This window comes from Rhyacophila brunnea, unplaced genomic scaffold (assembly GCF_057557595.1).
Source record: "Rhyacophila brunnea isolate RB1 unplaced genomic scaffold, BYU_Rbru_1.0 scaffold_3, whole genome shotgun sequence".
NCBI classification, from domain to species: Eukaryota; Metazoa; Arthropoda; class Insecta; order Trichoptera; family Rhyacophilidae; genus Rhyacophila; species Rhyacophila brunnea.
In genome coordinates this window covers 27,345,977-27,369,614 of record NW_028232965.1, presented here as the reverse complement: position 1 = coordinate 27,369,614, position 23,638 = coordinate 27,345,977, and the positions used below count along the sequence as shown (strand labels likewise).

At 31.3% G+C, this 23,638-nt stretch overlaps 1 protein-coding gene across 1 annotated transcript in view; it reads left to right on the top strand.

Moving 5' to 3' along the window:
- Window positions 1-986: 986 nt before the first annotated feature.
- LOC147068133 (GATA-binding factor C-like) overlaps window positions 987-23,638 on the top strand; it is a 232,569-nt gene continuing 209,917 nt past the window's right edge. The window contains exons 1-2 of the mRNA XM_085952253.1: window positions 987-1,616; window positions 12,730-13,419. Coding sequence (XP_085808379.1) covers window positions 13,224-13,419 — 196 coding nt within the window. The 5' untranslated portion in view covers window positions 987-1,616; window positions 12,730-13,223. The remainder of the gene's footprint in view (window positions 1,617-12,729; window positions 13,420-23,638) is intronic.

The following is a 23,638-nucleotide window of genomic DNA, read 5'->3' as shown; positions in this document are numbered from 1 at the left end:
TACCTAATAGGTAACATACGTTAATTTTATTATTACCTGTCTACTTTAATTTAACAACACAAGAAAAGAATTAAATTTTATAGACTATTTTAAAGACGAATTGTTAGAAATATATACCTACATATTGTACCTACTTACCTACATACCTAAAACTGAACTCTGCCTACATTGCAATAAGGGTGATTCTTAGAGATTTTTGTCAGATATCTACTTAGGTATAACCTTTTCTGTAACGGTTGTAGATATGTAGGTTAGGTACTTAGGTAGGTACTAGGTAGGTATCTAGGTACCAATTTTTCTGAACAGATATTGTATGTATTCCATGGAATGGTGAATAGGGAAGTATAAGTATCAAATGCAACTGATAAGTAGGTAGGTCCCAATATTTTTTTCATCTAAGTAGGTAATAACTATCGAGGGAATATTTGCTTTTTTATCGCAAAAACCTAGAACTACCTACCTATAATAAAAATAATACAAAAATAAGTGCCTAACTAGGTACCTACTCATTCTCAATTATTGATATCATCAGTGATACTTATTATAGTAGTGCCAATATGTAATAATATATTCGGATGTCATGTTGGTAGGTAGTTGCATACCTATCGTATGTATAAGACAAGCCATTTGAGAGATACATGCTTCAAAAGAGTTGTCCGTACTCAAACATTCCATAAATAAAAACCCCATTGTGCTGTGCACAAAACAATCCATCAAACACAACAAGCAAAACAAGACTAAAAATACAACGAGAAAGAAAAAAAGGAGAAAAACTCAACAAAAAAAGCTGTCACGAACACACCCCACAAAAGCCTTTTTGTCTCGGAACCCCTCCCCATTGGGCGGGCCCCGCCTATTCTACGATCAAACCGGCCAATCAGATGCCGCGCCGGATTGAATCCCATGGCAACCGTCACGGAATCGAACGGAATATACCGAAGCCAGACGAAACGGGGCGGTAAAGCAAAAACTTACGTTTTATATTCAGTATCGGGTCGCGTCCCATCGATGTCGTGTCGGGGAACGTGTTATCGGTTCGCTTTCGAAAACAAACTCGACATATTTACAATATTATAATCTGTTTTTTATCGATTAATGCCGTAATATATCAAAACATTGCTAATACACAGTTCAATATAAAGTTAATAAATACAATGCCTAAAAATAATAGGCATTAAACAAAGAAATTCGCGTAGAAAGTGCATTTTTGTGCAATAAACAAAATAAAAACAAAGCGTCGGAAGTAGCTACATTTTCCACCCAATGGATGCACTTTTAAAATATAAATAATGTTTAAATGACGAAAATAACAATGCATAGTTTTTGTACGTGGTTTTAAATATTCAGTGTTTATTTGTGTTTAAAATTACCAATCAGCCGTGACTCTTGTGAATGAAAATTGCACCACGGCTGGAAAACTCAGTGGCCGGTGAAAATGAGGATGAAAAACTGTTTTAAGTGGCGGACTCGCTCATAACGCGACGTTTTGGTGAAATTAATTTAATGCACTTAAGTACCTACCGGATATCGAACTTAGTGCTTCCAGTATTTAAGCCTCAGTGGGACATGGTTTGTTAACCCACCGTGAGAAAAAAAAACATTAATAATTCATAAAGGTTATAATTTTTTTTTATTAGAAATCTAAGTTTTTATTATTTATCTACCAATGTAGGTAGCTACTTACCTACGCAGCTATAATGTTTTGTACCTATTCTCACTATGCCACTTAGTAGGTGTTCAATGTTTACGTTACAAAGAAATTTCCAGGCATTGTGCAAGGCGATCTTATCGATCATAGGGATAGGTATTGCTGATTAGAATTCGGATAGACTATATCAAGACTATTATAATCTAATCGAATTCAAATAAGTAATACAAGATGAGGCTAGAAAAATAATTTCCAATAAGACATTTTTTGAAGCTGTTTCGAGTAGAGTGATTTGCATGTCAAAGTTCTTAAGGAAACCTCAATGGTACCTACTTAGTGTCAGACAAAAACAATATTTCACCTTTGTGTGAAACATAATTGAGTAGGTACCTACCTATGACACAAACTAAAAAATGGGATAGGTTAGGTAGGCACCTAGTTGCCTAGACATAGGTAATATGCCACCATTTATTATGTAAGTACCTACTATGTACATTGTTAGTAGGCGCATTGCACTTAAATTAAGTAGGTCCATTTTTTGTCTGGAATCCTGAGGGTAAATCAAAAAATTGTAGTCAATAAACATTATCATTAAAATCCTACGGTATTTTTTGATAGATAGGTACTTAGGTAAATTCCTACGTATACGTAGGTATATCGAATTTGTTTCTACGACTTATTAAAAAATAATTAGGTACAAGATAAAAAGAACTTTTTATATACAAAATTTTTAAATTTTCTGTTGAATTATTATGCTCAATATGCTTAAACTTGTAGGTACTTGATATGAAGTAAATAAAAAACAAACAAATATAGATCACTGAAATGTCATTTTCATTTCCATAGTAACGCACGTATATATTAATAATTTAGTTGCTAGGACCACCCCTTAGCAACAAATAATAGTCTTACTTTTTACGGATCTTTCTGAAATAACTTTCCATACAAAACAGAATTAACTGAAAATGAATTCAATTCTGCTCAAAGATGGCTAAAAGTATTAAAAGAATGCATTGGCCTCGTGTTCTGATATATTCTAAAAGTTTCAAATGTCTAGCTAGTCGGGAAGTTAGTTAAAAATCGATTGCAAGATTTGTATTGGACAAAAAACCACGGACAAACAAGAATACGAGCTAATAAAAGCGTTGTAAAATAGATTTCAAACGTTGGTAGCAATACACTTGTAGGTACCTACTTACCTAGGTACCTATCTACTTAATAAGGGATTGGATGCCCGGATTGATTTTTCCGCCCATCCGGGATTAGTATTTTTAAATCATTGAGAGAAAACCTAGGTAGGCACCTATCTAAAATTTCATCAGCAAGTGTTTATAAGAGGGGTTATTTTCGGAATTTTCTTTACAAAGAATTTTGTTAGCGGTCTGATCAACCCGCTGGGTCCTTGCACTGGTTAAAATAATATAGGTAGGTGCCTAAGTACCTACCTATTGAAAAATAGCATACATTTTGTTTGACCAGCCGTGGATTCAAACCCGTAACCCACGGTTTTGCATTTATACAAAGACCCTACCTATAAAAAGGCACCTACTTAAATACTGTAAATTAATTACAGGAAATATACCTACATATTTATCTCTAAAAATACAGATACATCACAACTTTCATATAGGTACCTACCAACCAGTGGCGAAGGGTGGAGGTAGGCTGTTAAGATCCGCCATAAATAGTGCACACTAAACTTTGCCAGTCACACGTATTTGTTTTCATTGACCTAAGACTACAATTTACTGATGGTGTTGGCTAGTTTTTAAAATTCAATTTAAGCATGCGAAAACCAAACCATAAAAGATAATAGTCAAAAAATACTTTAAATATCTAAAATTATGCCAATAAATCATATATAATTTTAGATATTTTATGGATAGAATAATATTTTTTCTATTATAGTTTGGTTAGGCAGGGCCTAATGAATTTAAAAAATTAACCAACAACATGTGTAATAAGTGTTATGTATTTCCAATTCAACGAAAACAAATAAGTGTGAATGAAAAAGTGTGCACAATTTTGTCGGATCGCCAAAATTTATACCAAATCTATTGTGGATTGGTTTAGGCAGGGTTCAATTGATTTATAAAAACTAATCTACAACATTTGTAAATTGTAGTCTTAAATTTTATAAAAAAACAAATACGTATGACTAACAAAGTTTAATGTGCAATATTTATGGCGGATCTTAACAGCCTACCTCCACCCTTCGCCACTGCTACCTACATACCTAGGTACCTACTTACTAAGTACCAATTCATTTTTAAACAATAATTCTGTTTTAAAAATTTCTTTTTTATTTCACAAAATACTTTAGCTAACTAGATAAATCATCGGTACCTACATTATTTTATTATTTTAGTTATCATTAGGATATCAGCATTATCAATCCCGAGTTTGCAGGGGCTCTGAAACCTCGATATATGCTACATATATATGATTATTATTATTGTTGAGTACATATTAGCTATTAGGTTAAATTTGGGCAACGGTTTTTGGTAATTATGTAGCTCCTTACTTAAGTAGATAAATTAAATATGATAATAGGTGGCTTACCTAAACATATTTTGAATATATGTTTTGTACAATTTATAACTTAGGCGTTAGGTAGGTAGGTACCTACCTATCGATCAACCCAATATCATAATATAGAACTGGTTGCCTGATTTTTGTAATTTATATTTTATTCTTTTGTGGCAAAGGCCTTTGAGTAGGTACCTTTTTCTAATTAAAATTATTTTGTACTTAATCTCCTTCTTAATCAGTAATTGCAGTAAAAAGTAGAATGGACATGCCAAACTATTTAGCTTTATCCCCCGTTATTAAATTTTAATTTTACCTCTCCATTTAGGGAGGTAGGTACCTAACTAACCTTAAAAAATAAGTATATGAGTAGGTATCTATATAAATATCTAGATAAATATCGAGGTACAAACATCGTAATATTAATATCCTACCTAATCGTATTTCAAATAACTATGAATTTGAATGCTCTGTCTACTTCGAGGAGATTGTAGAAAAATTAATTTTTGTTCCATGTGCTAAAAGTATGAATCTCGCGGCTAGGTTAAAAATTCACCTTTGTTTTTTTTATAAATAATCTATTAACATGTACTAACCAACTTACCCACTGGGTTTGAAAATGGTTAGGTATCAGCCAATCCTCGCAGGTGCTGTTGAAATATTTTGAGTTCAATTCGCATCTAAAATTCAATAATAAATGATCTGGGGTATTTTCCAACTACTTACCAATTTATAATACCTATCTAGGCTGGTATTATTGAAAGATCCACTTTTTAATATGGTTACTGTTTTAAATTAGACTATTGGCTTTTGAAAAATACTTAGGTTACCTACCTACCTGATAAAGTGATTGGCTGGTAGATATCTAGTACCAAGTTTAAAAATATCCATGATTTAGTTCTCAAGTTACAAGCTGTAGAATTAATAGATAGTAGCGTGAAAATCAAAATTTAATTAGACATGGTAGATCAGTAAAGTTGGTTGTGTACCTACCTACAGATATTGGTAGGTAGGGAGGTATAGGTACACGGTTCATGAGCGTTTAATCGTTGCTACTTATAATAAAACTGGTTTATTTTTTTGATTTTCAAACGCTCGCATTTAAATTTTAAACAAACAATGACAGCTTGAACTCTACTTTTCATATTACGGTTGGTAATAAAACACGTTGTTACTTACCTGGGTATATGTAGTATATTATTAGGATGATAAAGACTATAGCTATGTTTTTACTTATTAGTTAAAACTATCGATTATTTTTAAGTAAAATAATTTTGCCATAATGCGTGATTAACTTGGTATATACCTATCTGTCAGTGGCGAATAAAAGAGGTAGGCTGTAGAGATCCGAAAAAATAGTGTAGGTACACTTTGTTAGTCATACGTCACTCATTAATTTTTTTGAAATAAGAATACAAATCACAGGTGGTGTTGGTTAGTTTTTTTTAATTTTACCCTGCCTAAACCGAATCGTAATAGATAAAATATATAAAATTAAGTAGGTACCTACCTATATAAATAATTTTAGATATTCTATAGACAAAATAATAGTTTTATATAGGATTTTAGTTGTTAGGAATGCTTTAATTAAATTAAAATAACCATCACAGTCAATGAATTCAAAATATGTACGACTGATAAAGTGTGCACTATTTTTATCGGTTCTCCACAGCCTACCTGCATCCTTCGCCACTGCTACCTCTTTATCCATTTTATTCATTAAATTATTTTAGACACATGTGTCCCTACCTAAAATACAACCAGCAGTGTTGTGATAAATAATATATAGTTCTTCTATATAAAGTCTAAATCCACATTTAGACTTTTAGAATTTTAGATAGATAGAAAATTGTATAATTTACCTTTACCATTATTTATTTCATATTAATATGAAAGAATTTTAGAAGGAGCTCAGTCAAAAGTTAGCCATGTGGTCAGTGCATCGCAAGTAAATGATCGACTTCGGCGAAGCGCATTAATGAAAATATGCTTTATTGATAATTTGTTAGGTATTGAGTCGAAACTTAGCCCATTATGACTGCAATTGTACTTACATAGGTACCTAGTAGGTGTCACCTACCTAGTATGTGGCCGCGCGGCATAAGCGTTGGACTATAAAGCCGTGGGTCCCAGGTTCGAATCCTGGGTCTGGCAAGTACACATATTGTTTTTCAATTTGTGTGTGTCAGGGTATGGACCTAATAGGTTGAGCAAGTGGCTGACATCCATTTCTCATAAAAAAAAAATCTGTCAATACAAACACTTCCACTCTGTGGAGGCCCATATGATCCTATCAGGATCGGACATGGTCGAAAAAAAAATATATGGGTTCTTACCAACATTTTTTTAAATGCTAGAAAAAATATTTTGGATCAACGTGATTTATGTTTATTTTCAATAAATATTATACCTATGTAGAATGTTGGAAAATGCTTAGGTTCACGCTTTACCAAAAAAAAGTCGCGAAGCGCCGACCGCACGCGTTTTAACACCAATACACCACTGACTAAATAACTTTAAAATGCGCTACATAAGTAAGTAGGTACTATTTATTGTCGGTTTTCATTTTTTTAATTAATTAAGCCCTGCCTAAACCAAACTATAATAGATAAAAAACATTGTTCTATCTATAAAATATCCAAAGTTATATATGATTTAATTGCATAATTTTATATGTTTTATAGATTGACGAGTATTTATGACTATTATTTAATTATGGCTTAGATTCGCAGGGTTTAATTGAATTTTTGAAACTAACCAACAACGTTCGTAAATTGTAGTCTTATTTACCCGATCGACGCGGACGACACGGCAGCCGTGTCCCCGTTAACCGACCATTAGCTGCAATTAGCATGTTATTTAAATGTGGTAATTAAAAGGTAAGCAGTGATTATGAAAACAAATACATAAGAGTATTAAAAGCCTACCATACCAATCGCCACTGGTTGACAGAATAGATTGACTAGGTATCTATAATAAAATAAATAGTAGTCTATTTACGATTTATTAAATAATACAATTTTCTTATAAAATTATTTAAGTAAGTATTGTGTTACCTAGTTAAATAAACTGATATTTTTTGTATAATATTGACAATTGAATTTCAATGAAAAAAAATATTGACTGAACGTATATTTTTTAAATGTTAAATTGAGTTGAGCAGCTGAGCTTCATTGTTGTCTAAACTAAATTTATCGCAAAAAATACCTTAATCTACAATAGACGTTTCACTTGGTGATTTATCAGCTAATAATAAAATTATTTCTTTAAGCCTTTATTTAGGAAGTGTGCTCTTCAATAAATTCTTAGACATTGTTAAAAATATTTCCTATCATTAATAATATTATTTCACAATAGCGTTGTCCAATATTAAAATGTACTCGAGTTCGCCTGCGTTTTGACTTCCTGCTTACCTGTTCGCCTTGATGCGAGAGTTGCCGTCGGCGAAAGAACAGTTTTGCCTTAGCATCAAACGTTTGAACTTGTTTTATATGGCAATAAGTTTATTAGACCCAAGTAATATTACTTGGAAAATCATTGTAGATATTGAAAAAAAAAAAACCGCATCGCGCGAAGAGCCGTGTTTCAATTAAATTTAGTACACCAAAGTAATCAATTAAAATTCAATAAACGGACAATGTTTATTAGGTTCGAGAGATTTAATAATATTCAAGTGACGTTAACGAAACATGTGTTTTGAATATTCCGGTGTGGAGGTAATAAATTAGGTTCGGTTTTGTGGGTTTAATGAATTTTATTGACCGGTAGCAACATTGATGGATTCATAGTCGAAAACTTTGACTTATCGCTGTGATATCTAAGCAAGCGTTATAAATAAAAATATTTGGAAAATTAAACATCCATTGATTTTTTTTCAGATCACTTAACTCGTTGGCTTGCACTAGCTTACTGGTAGATTGATAGCGTTGTTAAGCAATAAAAGTACATTACCTTCTTAGTAGTATAATGTAGCTACTTTTCTATATGGTAAATCTTACCCATATATATATCTATACACGTATAATAATAATTTCCTACATTGTTTTTAAATCGTCTTTTATTGCCTTCGAAATATGTCTCTTTAATATCACATTTCATATTTTTTTAATGAGTAGGTACCTACCTAAGATAAATCATAGGTAGGTACACCAATGAGATGTACCTATATAGTACCTAGTAGTAGGTATATGTATATACCAGGGAACTCAGAAATAATGGGAACTGAAATACATAACGGGTAAGGTGATAGCAGGTAACCGACTCGAGTAAGGAAGAATCCGGGTTAAGCTGACACACGTGTCAAGAATACGTTTTACGTCGAATACTGAAAACTGCTCTCGGTTTATGCATTTACGCTTATTTAATGTTGGTGTATTACATACACTATTGCACGTGCATAATGCGTGCTTCATTTTCGTAGGACACTGACACATTCAAAATCCTGCATCAAGATACGGCGTATTGAATATAGCCTATCGGAATTCTATTTATTATCTGTTCTGTGGTATATACTATAAGTATACGTAAGTAGGTAGGTACTTAGGTATGTATATACCTATATACCCGCTTATTATTAGATAGATATAGGTACCTACTTAAATAACATAAAAATGTTATAATTTGTGGGTACCTGGGTACCAATTTATAAATTAAGTAGTTACCTACGGTCTATAGGGATAGAGGATATTTATTTATTTAAAAAAAATATTGAGTACCTACATAACAAATCTTTAATTCAAGATGTTCACAATATGGCATTTAGAATGAAATTAACAGGTACTTATTTATATTAAGTTAGTGGATAAAAAAACAAGCCATGAATAATATTAGGTAGGTATGTATCTACTTAAAGCAAAAAAATAAATAAAAAAAAACAATAATTCAATAAAAAATATAAATTAAATAATAAAATAGAATTAAACAAAATACATAGCGTATTACTAAAAATGTACATCTCTAGAGAGTGCATTGACCAGCCTTGAAGCCCTGGCTATTGGTGCCTGATAAGCCTGACACGAGGAAACAGTTCTCATCCAAAAGAGGTCATAGCTGCTACCACGTATGTAATTGACGGATGTAAATTTAAAAAATCCAGAATATCAGGATTGGAAACTTATACCACGTGAGAGCAGGGAAAAATGCTTTAAGAGTAGAAGTGACCTACGAGCTTCAAGAGAATGAAAGTCGAGTATGCCTTGAAATAAGCTAGTCGGAAGGTACACAAAACATATTGTAAGAAACAGCGAACAACCCACCGATAACATATTATTTCTTTATTTAAAGACAGTGTATTGATGGGTTGTAAACAGGGAACTCAGAAATAATATCTGTAAATATTATCTGTTCTGTGGTTGTAAAGCATTTTCAACTAGTGATAAGTTTCCTTCATTAGCCCGACGCAAAAAAAAGACTGGAGAAAAGATTATGAGGCCGACTCCGTAGGTACCTAAGTACCTAGATAGTTATCCATTTTGGGCATAAACAAAGTTATTGTTTCTTAATATCAACCTTTAGGTACTTATATGGATCATATAAAATATTTTAGTAGACAATAATTATAGTTTCCCATGATTAGGTAAGTAAAATGAAATTTACTCAAGAAATTAGTATCAATTGGGAAAGTATCAAATTGGGAAAGACAAGAAAGAAACAAGAAATTTCGGTTTTTAACGGTTTAAGGGAAGCCAGCAGAAATTGAAAACAGCCGATATACTGGATAATTTGTTAGGTTAGATTAGGTTAGGTTTTCAATCTTGAATTCATGACTTTTGCGAAAATCAGCCATGAAAATTAGCGCGGTTTTCGCCTGGTTTCCCTTAAATCGACTAGTAGGTAGGTAGGTACCTACCGAAATTTCTAATACAGATAGATAGATGGATGTTATATACATGACTAGTTATAGATGTCAACCCATTCCTTTCTTAATTCATTAACGGACGATATAAATTTATGCTCTACGGATAAATATCTACTTATCAGTATTTTGATATATTTCATTTTCTCCAATCCTGTTCACTGAAAGCTGATTGCCGATGATATTTCATTGAGCACTGACGAAAAAATGTGAGATTCCAGTGTATTTTTTATATTATTCAGGAATGGAAAGGAGAATAATACACCGGTGCAACTTATTCAATCTGTTGAAACACTAGTAATTGTTTAAATTGTAAAGGATATGTACCTACACTCAATTTCATATTAATAAACGTCACCCATTTGTGTTAGAAAAAGGGGTCTAAACACAATAATAATTATTATTTTGTATTGATTTTTTTTGTGATTTTACCGAGGCTTTGACTTTCCTCTTCTCTTCTAGAAGGTGATCACCTGATCACCGTCGATCAGGTCCTCAATCCTATTCTGCTAAATAACTTTACAATTTTGCCTAGTTCTTCCGTCTTACCCACCGCCAGGACACCCTTCAATTCGTCGACATTCTCATAGATATCCGCAATTCGCAGCTATACTCTGTGAAGTTCATATTTAGGGCATTGTAGTGCTATGTGTACAATGTCCTCTAAAACATGACATTCATCGCAGAGCTGCGATTCGCTTCTTTCCATCTTCCCTTATTTTGTATTGATTATTAATTTTCTTCAATATCTTTGCGATGAAATCGTCCGCGTGGTGAATAATTTACTGGATTTGCCATATATCTATAAGGGGTTATAGACCAGGGCCTCCGAATTGATATGGGCCCGGAGACCTAAAAATAAATATAAAAATACCATAAAGAAACTTTGAGCACCATTTAAAAAAAAGTTTTGATCAGTTGTGTTTTTGCCTCCCCCCAATACATTTTAAGCCGGACCCCTTTCAAGTGTGAGCCCAATCTTACTTTTAAGATATATCTGCCTAATACCAATAAATCTGTCCAATTTAGTTTCTGAATACTACAATGAAATTTCTTTCTTACATTGTTGGTTAAGTAAATGAAAATTGATTTTTGTCAACCGCTGAATGATTTCAAATTAAATTAATAAATAATATTGTTATCATTTTTTATTATTATCAATTACGAGGACGCCGAAATGTCCATGTTAAACTTATCTATAAAGTCAATGTTAGATAATAATATCACATACCTATCCAAGGAATGAATTCATATTTCAGTGACATATTCTAGGAAATGATAAATTTATAAAATACAATAAGGTTGGTAAATACCTAGATATATATTTACTAATAGATATGAGTAAGCAGGTAAATAAATTGCGACACTGACTGCAGTAAAGTATCTGGATGTTTCGTTTTTATTCACAGAACTGATTAATAAGACAGAATTGCGAAAGTCAGTCAACACGAGCCAAGGCTATGAGCGCTAATTGGGTTTATTATTTTATGACGGTCTGGCCATACAACGCAAGAAATACAAAGCGCGCTGAGTGTTCTCTAATATTGAATGCGGGCTTCGTTTAGCTGACGCACCTTAATGAATGATATTATGAAAATAATATACGTATTCTTTAACACGTGTTGAAGTTTATTCTATACTTGTTCACAGTCGACAATAAACCTTAGAGCCTCACTCAGAAGGAAATTCTCTTCACTTATTTTCATAGGAATAGGTAGGTTTTGGGTTCCCTGACATCCCATAAAAATAGTTACAAAAAAAGTTTATTTAGGTACCTAAGTAGGTAGGTACCTAATGAAAAAGAGAACCAATGACATTCAAGAATATTAAACAATTAGGTGGCTAAGTATTTATCTACCTATTCATATTCACTACCTAATAAATATATTTAATACAGATGGGTACCAAATGAGGCTTGGAGAGTTAACATATTAATGAATTTTCATTATTAACAATCAATAGTAGGTACCTAGGTATCTACTTATTAGATTATATGCAGTATTTAAATAATAGGTAGGTATAGAATTTCCATAAAAAATACAACAATGAAACCACCTAGGTACCTACCCAGTTGAATCATTTTGATGTGAAAATTGAATTTCTATTATAAATTCTATCATAGTGAGTTTATTTCAAATTTTTATGTATGTTACCACATTTTCTTATCTGATATTATCTAAAAAAGGTGTCAAAACAACTGTGTATGATATTATCAAAAAACCGAGATAGCGCTGTCAAGGATTTTTTTATAACTAGATAAATTTAATAATACTACTTAAGAAAGTAAGTAGGTAGGTACCCAGTTACATTTATGACGAGAAAACGGTGAGCACTAATAAATTTTAAATGATGCGAATTGATCATTTTTTGGCTCAAAGTATAATCAATTTCGCAGATAAGATAGGAAGAATTATTTTTTAAATCAATACTTTTGCATTAGTATCTCGTTCAGCATCAAATTTAGTAGTCGTAAGACAATAAACTAGTTAATTTAATATTTAGATAATCTTTTAAATAATCAAGAAAACATCAACTGATGATACCTAGTCAGTATTTAACACTGACATAATATGTAAAGCTCAACGCATATTTATAATAATATCTAGTCTAACATTATTAATTATCAGTAAAATATCTAAAAATATATATATTCCCTAAAATGATCAATAACACTTATTATTTTATATTTATTTCACAGATCCCATCCTGATACTCTGGACCGGACTTTTTCAAAACAAAATATTAATTTTATTTACAAACAACTTTAAAAATAAGACTGAAGTGCTTGCATAACATATTGTTAATATTTTAAAATCATAAATATCATAATATCAGTTAAATAATATTTAAGTGCTATTTTTATTGAATTTATGAAAAGTGACTATTCGTATGAAATTTGGGAATTATAAATGTGTTCGTATAATTATTGGTAGTGTTATAGTTAAAGATAACGAACGATTAAAATATTATTTTTAAAAATAAGTATTGATGTGCATTAATTTTTAAGTGATAATTATTTTTTTCTGTTGAAATACAATACCTATTGTGCAAAAACCTGCAAAAAAAATCATTAAACTCTCCTGAAAGTGGCACATTGGTGCATACCGGCAGAACCGGTGAACTTTTCTGAAAACCACGCGAGCGTCCCCGCGAAGGACTTCAACGTTGGAGTGCTCGGGTTTCGGAGGTCTGATGATGGAGATGTCGTCGGAGGCCGTCCAGCAGCCGCGCTGGTATGAAAGCCCGCGGCTGGGCGGCGCCGACGCTGCTGGCGAGGGCCTCGCGGGCGGAGAGTTCTTCCACCCCGCTCTCGAGGGCGGAGGACACCATTCGCGTGCCAGATACTACCACAATGTGCATGCCGCCTACCCCTCGGTCCCTACGCACGGTAAGGAAAACACTTTTTACAAATATTTACAATATTATTTTTATTTAAAAATTGCATATTTCAGTGGATACAATAATTCATTCATATGTAGTTAAGTAGGTATGGTAGGTAGGTACATACAAATATATATTAGTGCTTGCATCTATTCCAACCCGTGGCTTCGGGGAACTAGTAGTGTGGGCCCATCATCAAAAAAATACTCAGTGCTGTTCATTATTTTGATAATAGTAGGTACCTACTTTTCGCGAAAAAAGCTGTTTATAAGATTCTGGACGGCATGTAGGGCGGAAAATATGATTATATTGCGAAAATTACTTCAAAAAAGCTCGTTACTTCTTAAATAATGACCAGCAAAAAGAAATGGTAGGAAGAGTTAAAAAGCTCTCTATTTGGATTTGAGTGGTTCTGTTATGGAAACGACAAGCTAAAAAGACGACCTTTTCTTACGTCTGACCTAAGATAATTCCTCATCCTTCTGGTGACGTCAAAGTGTTCGATTTACCTGTATACTTATTTAAAAAGTTAGTAGGTATCTAGATGCGTGTCAGAATTTCAAAGATTTTTTTTGCATATTACTTATGTCAGCTTAAAAAAATGTGATAGGTACATTATTTGCATTTTACAATTTGAAACAATGAAAAATTTGAAGGCAGCGTCATTTTAATTCTGCTTAAATCCGACATTTTGCCTAGGGTCGTCACTGACTATATAATTATAAATAATACCTATAGGTACATACCTACCTATGTAACTATGTTATACATCATTAATCACTATGTACCTACATGTATGTTAAGTATGGTATTTGTGATAGGTACACATAGCTAACTGATTTATCTAATTATTTTATGGAAGGATATCAAGAAATATTTTCATAAACGATGATAAAACGTGAATTTATTAACTTTTTATTGAAACAATGATATTTTTATTAGCCAAACACGTTTGTCCTTCCAAGAAGCAAGGACATAATCGTAAAGTGTCTTTCCCGAGACATTTGATAGGGAACACAAATTCTCGGATATTCGTTGTATTTATTTACTATGAAAGGTTTTATAAACTGTTTACTGGCTGTTACCGCTGCGCACAACTCCCATAACGCTATCGCCTTACGCGGCAATAAATCGCCCTTTCCAACTGCCCGCGCCATGGGAAAAGACACGCGGACTGCGATTCGGATGTGAGTTTCGGTAGCGCACGTAGACGCGATCTTGAATACCCGAATGCGGCTTTGAAGATGGTGACTGACTCGGAAAAAAGAAACGTTTTGATAAATATCGTGTTTCATGCGATGTGAACCAAGTTTGTACGGAGCTCTTGATAGCTTGTATGAAATACCAGTTGAATCGTTACTCTTTTGATATAAAATATACCTACCTATTGACCATACATAATATCCTGTATCTCAGAGGCAAATGCACCATTCTAAATGATTATTTTACGTTTAAATACGAAATTTTGTAAAACTTAATACGTTAATGCTATTTATTGCCATAAATAATATCACACATTATAAATTTGTTATTATGTACGTACCTAAGTAGGCTTCTAGATACCTAATTACTGAAAGTATAGTGTGACAAATTAAGGACACTTTTAAGTAGTATGAAAATAAAAAGTGTTTATATGAGAATATTATTTAAAATAATCTGAAAAAATTCAGTTTACACATTTTCATTACTGCCTAACTGTCTAAGCAGATGCGGAGTCATTCTTTTCGTTTATTATATTTGTTTATATCCAAGCAACATGCAGCCTTTGCCTCATATTATAATGACCCAGGTGAACGTAAGTTTTAAAGATCATCTGAAATATTATTAGTTTATTAATCAGATCTTCATTGTCTAAGTTAATTAGTTGTAGGTAGGTATATTATAATGACCTACTTATATTATTATAGGTAAAACAGTAGGTACTGTACCGATATTACTAAATATAAATATATACATAATAGGTAGGTACCTAGTTAGTTATATGTTATATTCAATTTAATGCGAACCGCAAAGGATAGGTTACAACATATTAAAGCTTGGTTAACAAGTGGCTTTTTACCCATATTATATTATATTATATTATAATTTTATTATACTATTTTTTATATGAGTTTTAACTTTTTATCCAATAAATGGATAGTGATTATTTAAAATAGTATAATTTATTTATTTGTTCTTCGATCGATGACCTAAGAGGTATTTCGGTGGACTTATTCACCGGATTTAATTCAATATAAATGTGATAAAGGAAGATTTTTTATAAATGAACGCTGCATTATAGTTATAATTAAGATTTATTTTTATATTCAAATTATTTTGTAGTAATTTCATACCAAATATTATAATTATTATTATGTTTTGGTATTCACATATAGGTGACTAATATATATTAAATTGCACTAAAAAACTAAACATAACAGGTACCTATACTCTATTCGTAGATACGGCATATTCTCATAAGTAATATATTTTAGAGTCATTATGTTATACGTTTTCGAATTCTTAACATCCCGGTTACCCGCGAAAATCGAAAATTGTCAAAAACTAGCGTGATTCCAAAAATACACTAGTTCTAGGACTAAAAGTACCTAATTAACTTACCTAAATTCACTTCGGGATTTGGTGTGTCCTAACTCCTTTTGACTCCATCACGAGCTGCCTTCATCTAGTTTTCCAAATAACCTTCAAATAGTATCAACATGTTCTAATCGTTTTTCTACTCAGGGACTACATTATTTTACACTACTTGTGATTTTCCATTTTGGCACTTTACGACGTTGTGAACTATAGGTTCTTATGTATTATATGAGAGTAATCAAACAATACCTATATTGTAATAGCACCTACATAGGTACCTCCCTACTATGTTACGAAAAATATATCTTTGCATTAAATTATGAAGAGAGTAATTCAGCGCTCAGTTAAAAATCATCATGAAAGTACGCCATGTGGGTAAGAATTTGAATAGGTAGGTAGGAGGGTAAAGGTACCCTGAGATCGCTCGCTCGCTTAATTCTGAAACGTCAACCGGTGTAACAAATTAATAGTGGGTCGGTGTAACATTAATAAGAACCTCTGTTTACATATACGACAGTATTTTTACTTTTATTTAGGCACTTGCCCAGTGGCGTAGGTTCATCATGTCTACGTCACTTTTGAGCTTTCAGAAACTGTTAAAATATCATTTTTCCAGGACAAGCCATAAAACAACAAGTATACATATTTACAATTAAAATTAATATTTGTCTACGGGTCAACTTCAATGTTTTAGTTAAGCAACTATTGACGTAATCTTTCAATAACTATGATATAATTATGTACCTATGTATAGCACCAACCGTAAAATGAATTAAAGTAAAAATAATAAGTATAATATATTATGTAGTATAACAAATATAGAGATAAACGTTTATTGCATAAAACTATATTATAATAGGGAATTAAAAATATTGTTTTGATATATTAATTAAGTTTGTTGCTATTATACTTACGTTTTCTGTTAGGTACCTATATGAAGCCATATAAAAATAAATATTAGTACATTTTAAACGTTACTATTTCAGTGTAAAAGTTCAGTGTACAACAAATGAAGTAAATTTTCTTCTGTAGAAATGTAGCTTAAAAATCAATGAAAGTGAAGCAAAAGAGGGAATTTTCGTATATTGCGATACATGGTATGAATAGAGAAGATGGAGTTTAATATTTTTTGCATAGAAAAATCACAAACTGAAACGTGCTTCAATAAGTTTGACGTGGAAACCACAAACGATGTTATATATTTGGTGTGTGATGGTAATTAGTAATTTGGCTGTAAAATCATTATTGAAGTAGGTTTTATGGCTTAGTGTGGTTTATTAGCTATCACAGGAAAATAGAATAGGTGGTTAGTAAACTAACGTAGATATTTTATTACATTAGTTGATATGATTATGTATTTGGTATATTTAAAATAAATCGAAGCCATGTATTTTTTTTTCAAATATGAATATGTACCTACATGTAGATATAGAAATATTTTTTATTGTTAATTGAATTGTACGTCGGTACGCCACTGTCCTGGATGGAAAGATATGGTCCGGTCGTGAGATGCTGCAAGATCCTATGATGCCTGAAATAAAAACCAGATTCCGATCTGTTCAACGGAATCTGTTTACATTTGAATTGATTTAAATGAAACCCTTTTTTTGTAGGGAAACACCCAATTACTTCGACGTTCTCACACTTTCAACTCAACTCCTAAACTTTTGTTTATTTTATCTATCATTAGTTGTCATAGATAATACATACAAGAGACGAAGAGACATTCTTCGTGTTTGTACATATTACATTAAATATATTTTTACGTCTTGCTACTTACAGCTGCTTTTCTTATTTCATTTGAGAAACGATATTATGAATAAAAATAATACCTATCTCATGCTTGTTTGTTTAATTGGCGGCAGTAGAAAGATTGCCGTATACAGTTATATTAAGGGCACGTGTAAGTTTATTGGTACGTTGTGTCAACATACATACGTACACAATTATAATATGCATATGCACTAGGTGTATATTTAGTTATATAATACAAATGACTGTATAATACATATTACGAGTGATGGTTATTTCCTGTACAAAAGTATATGCTGAATACGATACCTACTGGCTAGCTATTTTTATTTTTATCTACTAGTTCTAAATGCAAATAAGTATCCATATTGTATTATTATGTTGAGCAGTCATTGCAAATGGTGGTAGGGTAGGAAAAACATCCGATAAACAATAACATCTCTGACAAAACTTGATGTATAAAAACCTCTCAGGAATTACACCGTAATATTTTTAATGAATTTATTTTGTGTTAGTACCTATAATTGAAAATAATACTTAAACTAGATTTTCTGTTAATTAGAGATTTTAAATTATATTATTTTATATTAAATATTTTTGTTGTTGAAATTTTTATTTAGTTAAATTTATTTTGTCAAATATATTTTATGTCAATTATTTGTCGTGTAAAGATAATATTTTTTAAACGTTGTTATTCGGGTAGTTATGTCTAGGGAGCAATTATCATATAACCATTGCAAATAGTACCACAGACAATAATTATAGACACACCTCACATTTTTTCCCTTTACTCTATACTTTGAGATACTTTTTGAGTTTAATATATTTTTTGTATCATCACATCTTCTCTCGATGGCCTGAGAGAGTTCGATATTATGAATTGAGCATTGTGATACTATTCTGTATATACCATACCGTTTTGAATGAATATTTAATATGTATAGCTATATAATATTGAATGAAGCTGAAGAGTAATAATATTGTCTGTCTACGAGAACCTAGGACCGTTGTAGATATCTACGCCGTAGATGGTGAATGCGTAGACCCGTGCCCAATCTATTTAGGTACATATAACATATCTGTTAATAAAAACCACAATACTATCAACACCGAATTTTCATTATCTAGAGGGAAAACAATAAAATATACGTAGCAACACAATGATTCTCATGTACAGAAAGATAAGTTAGTAATAACGAAGACAATTAAATTTGATAAAGCTGTGTTTTCATCGCATATTTAAGACACTTATAACGGCCGCCAAATTTCTGAGTCAAAAAGCGTGCAAAACAAAGTCAGTGGGTAAATTTCGTGATACCCAATTTTATATTTGTCGCTCGCACGAAACACCTGAACACAATAGAATTACAAAATAATCGCATACATATTTTAAAATTAGCCATTTCGTGAGTTTCTGTTTAGAGACATGGATAGTTAGTAAAAGATAAGATGGTGTAGGTAGGTACCTACTGTTTATTAATGGTTGGAAAACTCTATGATATTTTATAAATATATAACCTACGAATGTTTCATATTTATTTGAATATTTATTAGTAAAAATGTAATAATTAATGACAATACGATGGTATTCTTTATCCTCTAATTGGTTATTAAACTTACTCAGACTGACTGAGCTTAGTTAATAAGGTGGACATATGATTTTTCGGAGATGACTATGATTGAAAAAATAATAATATATTTTTATTTACGAACTATATAGGTATCATTTTCGTTGGTTTGTTAGTAATAAAACAATACCTTTATTAACATAATATGGATTTTATTTCTCACCATTTTTATCATAATATCCCTACTTAATTAGCTATATTTATCTTATTTTACAAAACATATTAAAAAAAATGCAGACTGTACTATCGTTGCGTGAAACTATGTGCATTAGGTATCTGTATTGAATTTTAACTTAATGTGTAAGTAATTATATTTCTTAAGATTTTGAAAGAAGAAAATTCTGGCTGCCCAATAAATATTTCAAAGCACTTGCTTGTGAGAATAAGTTGGTTCATACTAACTACATCACATCGTCACAGATTGTTAATTAAACACAATTCCTAATAGTGTTTACGTAAACTAAAATTTTTGGCTTAGCCTCTTTGTTGGGACACATTACTTAGTGTTGAAACTGGCTGCAATTAATGCTATTTTATTGCAAAATCGTTTTGTATTTATTTTGTAGGCACACTATAACTGTCAAAAGAAACTAAAACCTACAGCTATTATAAATTTAATGCTTTTGCAAAGATAATAAAATTCTTTCATTTTTTAATTTAATTAAATCAAGTTAATAAAATAAAGTTTTATTATGTACCTACAGTGTACACCCATATTATAAAATCTTGATTACTGAACTGATAAATAATTGACTGATTTATGTTATTATCATATTTTGCGTCTTTGGTTTTCTCAAATTAGATAGTATTCTGTGAGTTGGGACATGTCTACATTTATAATGATGGTAGCCTATTGAAAATATGAAGTATATAACCAAAATTATGACATTTAACCTAATGGACAATTGACAAAATAATATTATGTACCCCTGAAACAAAGTCTTGTCATAAATTGATTTTTGTTTAATTATTCTACCTAATTAGGTACATTTATAAAGGATTTTATACTAGGTACGGGTGAAGTATATAAAATTAATTATCAAATACCTGCTATCATTATTTCAATTAATAGCTTACTATAGAAAGGTAAAAGCTCAAAAAACTTTAGATAGTTAAATGTAGAAATACTTTGACTATTTTATTGTTTAAATAGGCTCTACAATATTTAAACTTTGTAATGATGTTGTAGACGACCTCAATATACTGACATAATATCGGGATTGATAATAAAGTGAATATGTATGTATATAATGATACATCTAAAGGTAGGTATGTAAAATACGTAATTTGATACTGCTGAAACGTTTTGTATGCCGCTGTTCGCACCACCTTGAAAGATTATTTTTCTTAAACCTATCAAAGTATGCAAGAAGCGTAAGAAGCCATAATACTGGTTACAATATGTTTGAATACTTACGTTTTTCTAATTCAGTGGTCAATTATTAATATTTTGAAAAATCCTTTCAATACACTTTATTAGTTGATATCGATATTAGTATGTAGTATTGGTAGGGAAAATCTTTATTATAAAAATTAACCACTTTCACCAATATGCGGAGCATAATATTATTGATCATATTGTAGTAATGACTATATTAACATTTATTAAGAGGGATGGCAATTAACCATTTGTCCAACCCAATGTGACCCTGCATCGGATCAATACATATACTGTAAAAAAGGATTTTTTGTCAACTACGGAATTTAGCCCCCCCCCCCCCAGCCCACGGTTCCGAAAATGGTCGCTCGAATAATTAGTTCAATAGGCGAATGATTAAGTCACTTAGGTATATTGAAATCAAAAAAAAATCAGCTGAAAGGAGAACTATTCTAACTTACATTTGAAATATTTTACGAGAAAGTTCTTTGAAACAATTAACTGAAATTATGTATAAATACACGCATCATATTTTAGTAGGATAATCGATGAAAAAAAAGTGCATACATTTGTCTATCCTAAATAATAAGTAACTGAAGTAGGCTGTTTCAAAAAACTCTTCTGTAAAATATTTCAAATGTGAATTAGAATAGGTATTCCTGCATTCACCTGACGATTTGAAGTTTTATTAGATACATATGTATAATAAAATGTATGCACTTGGGGGTATTATTTATGCATTCAACTAATTCATATGGAGTTGTTTTTACTTATGAGAACTGCTCAAAGCAAAATCCAATAAAAATATGGCTGCTCTTTGCGTTAGCAAAAAAACGCACATGAAAATGTACCGATTAGAAAAGTTCTGCATTGTAATAAAGAGATAAATCATCATAGGAATGAATTCATGTTGTCATAACAAACTTTTGAATGGTATGCGTTAGTGTAATTGAATAATTTTGATACGTTTGACTCATTTCATAATATAATATATGAATGGGTTCAATCATATATATGTATATTATATATTATTATAACAAACTATTCCCATACGTACTTACGTATTGGCAGTAAAAGTAAAAATCAACATTTCCAATTTTCCTGGAAAATAAAATAAGTTAGCGTGTAAGTTGCGGTGAGGCAGACCTTCCTCAAACCACTCACCTTTTCATAGAGGGAGCTACTTCATCCCCACCTACATTCAGTGCCACTGGTTCAGTTTATATCGCACTATCGATTTCAAGCCTTGTAGCTTTTGATAACGGATACCTTTGACCGCTTACTGTTTCACCCACAGATTTTATGTTAGTAAATAAAAAGGTATTATGATAATATTTTTTATGTTAATTTGATTACTCTACTAATAAAACGTTAGCATAGAGAGGTGACAGGTATGTTAATAACATAAATACGATAATGTTTGTATTTTTTATGAATCACGTATCAATCAATTACTAATACATATTATTCTATTTTTTAATATATTATAAAATCGGCACTATAGTGAAAGACTATGTAATACCTAGCAAGAAATGAGGCAGTTATTGTTTAAAATCGTTTTGATTGTATAAGAATAATATTAGAATAAGTACTTATATCAACCAATCGAACAGTTTTCCACTTCCTATGAACGTTGTTAAGTCATGTAGCAGTAATTTTCTATACTGTTAAGAATATAAGAAGATAAATTCGAGTCATAATAATATGTTGTAGGTTGGACGTACAAATATTGAATATACCATAGAAAAATACTTATCCTGGTTATCATAGTTGCATAGGTGCCTAAATACAAATAGCTTACATTACAACAATATTCTGATAACCAGTCGGTCCCTACATACTTACTGTATATTATCTGAAGGTATAACGGAAATTCATCATTTGAGCGCTGTTTCATTTTATCATTGTAAATTTTCTGGCTGCGCTTTTCAGTAGACTGTACACTGTGACGGAATGATTCGGATGCTGGAAAGGGGGTTATGTATAGGATGCATTAACATTTTATGTAGTTGAGGCTGGTTCTGTGGTCTGGTTGTCACTCTTGGTCGCACTGATAGCACTTTCGCGCGGTACCTATTGCTTATTGGGTCATGGATCAGGACAATGGTTTAGGTTATAAGTGTTTATAAGGGAACGATTGATGAATAATTGACCGTTAATTGTCGGCATGGCAAGTATCATGATGTCAGTTTGGTAGGACTTAGACTTAGATTGTATTAGGGCCGCCTTAATTGGTCTAACCATTTTTAAATTTTAAAAGACAGTAATATGTACTAATCAGGTCTTATTTATTACTATAATTAGTATAATAATTATAAAAATATCATAAGTATTATTTATCTGATTTGTTTTATTTAGCATTTTATAAGAATTATTATATTAAGTATCAATATAAAGGAATAGTTATAGCTAGTAAAGATTTTTAATACGTTGGTGGGTACTGCTGTAATTTATTTTATGGCATTTTAAAATCAATATTGGATTTGCAAAAATAATTGACACGCTTTGATCAATTGGAAGAAAATTGACCTGTTTTAATTTGATGTAATTTCTTTAAAATAAAACAATTAACCATTAGGTAATTTTTGTAAAATATTATGTCATTCATAGCTAAGAGGGCATTTTACTTCATTCATTGCCGTAATAAAGATCTCAAATAACAAAGAACGTTTGCATTATTACCACATTTTAACATAAAATTGCAATTGGAATAAAGCAGGTGTTTTTTGTGCTGTATTCGTTTATTGTGGGTGCTCGCTTATTAATTGCAATTAAAACTTTGCTGCACTCTCAATACCATTAACAGGTGCGTATGTATGAACGTGCATGGTTCACCTGTCTGATTATTAAAAAAAACAGTTTGAACTTACTTATAGGTACCTAACATCTAG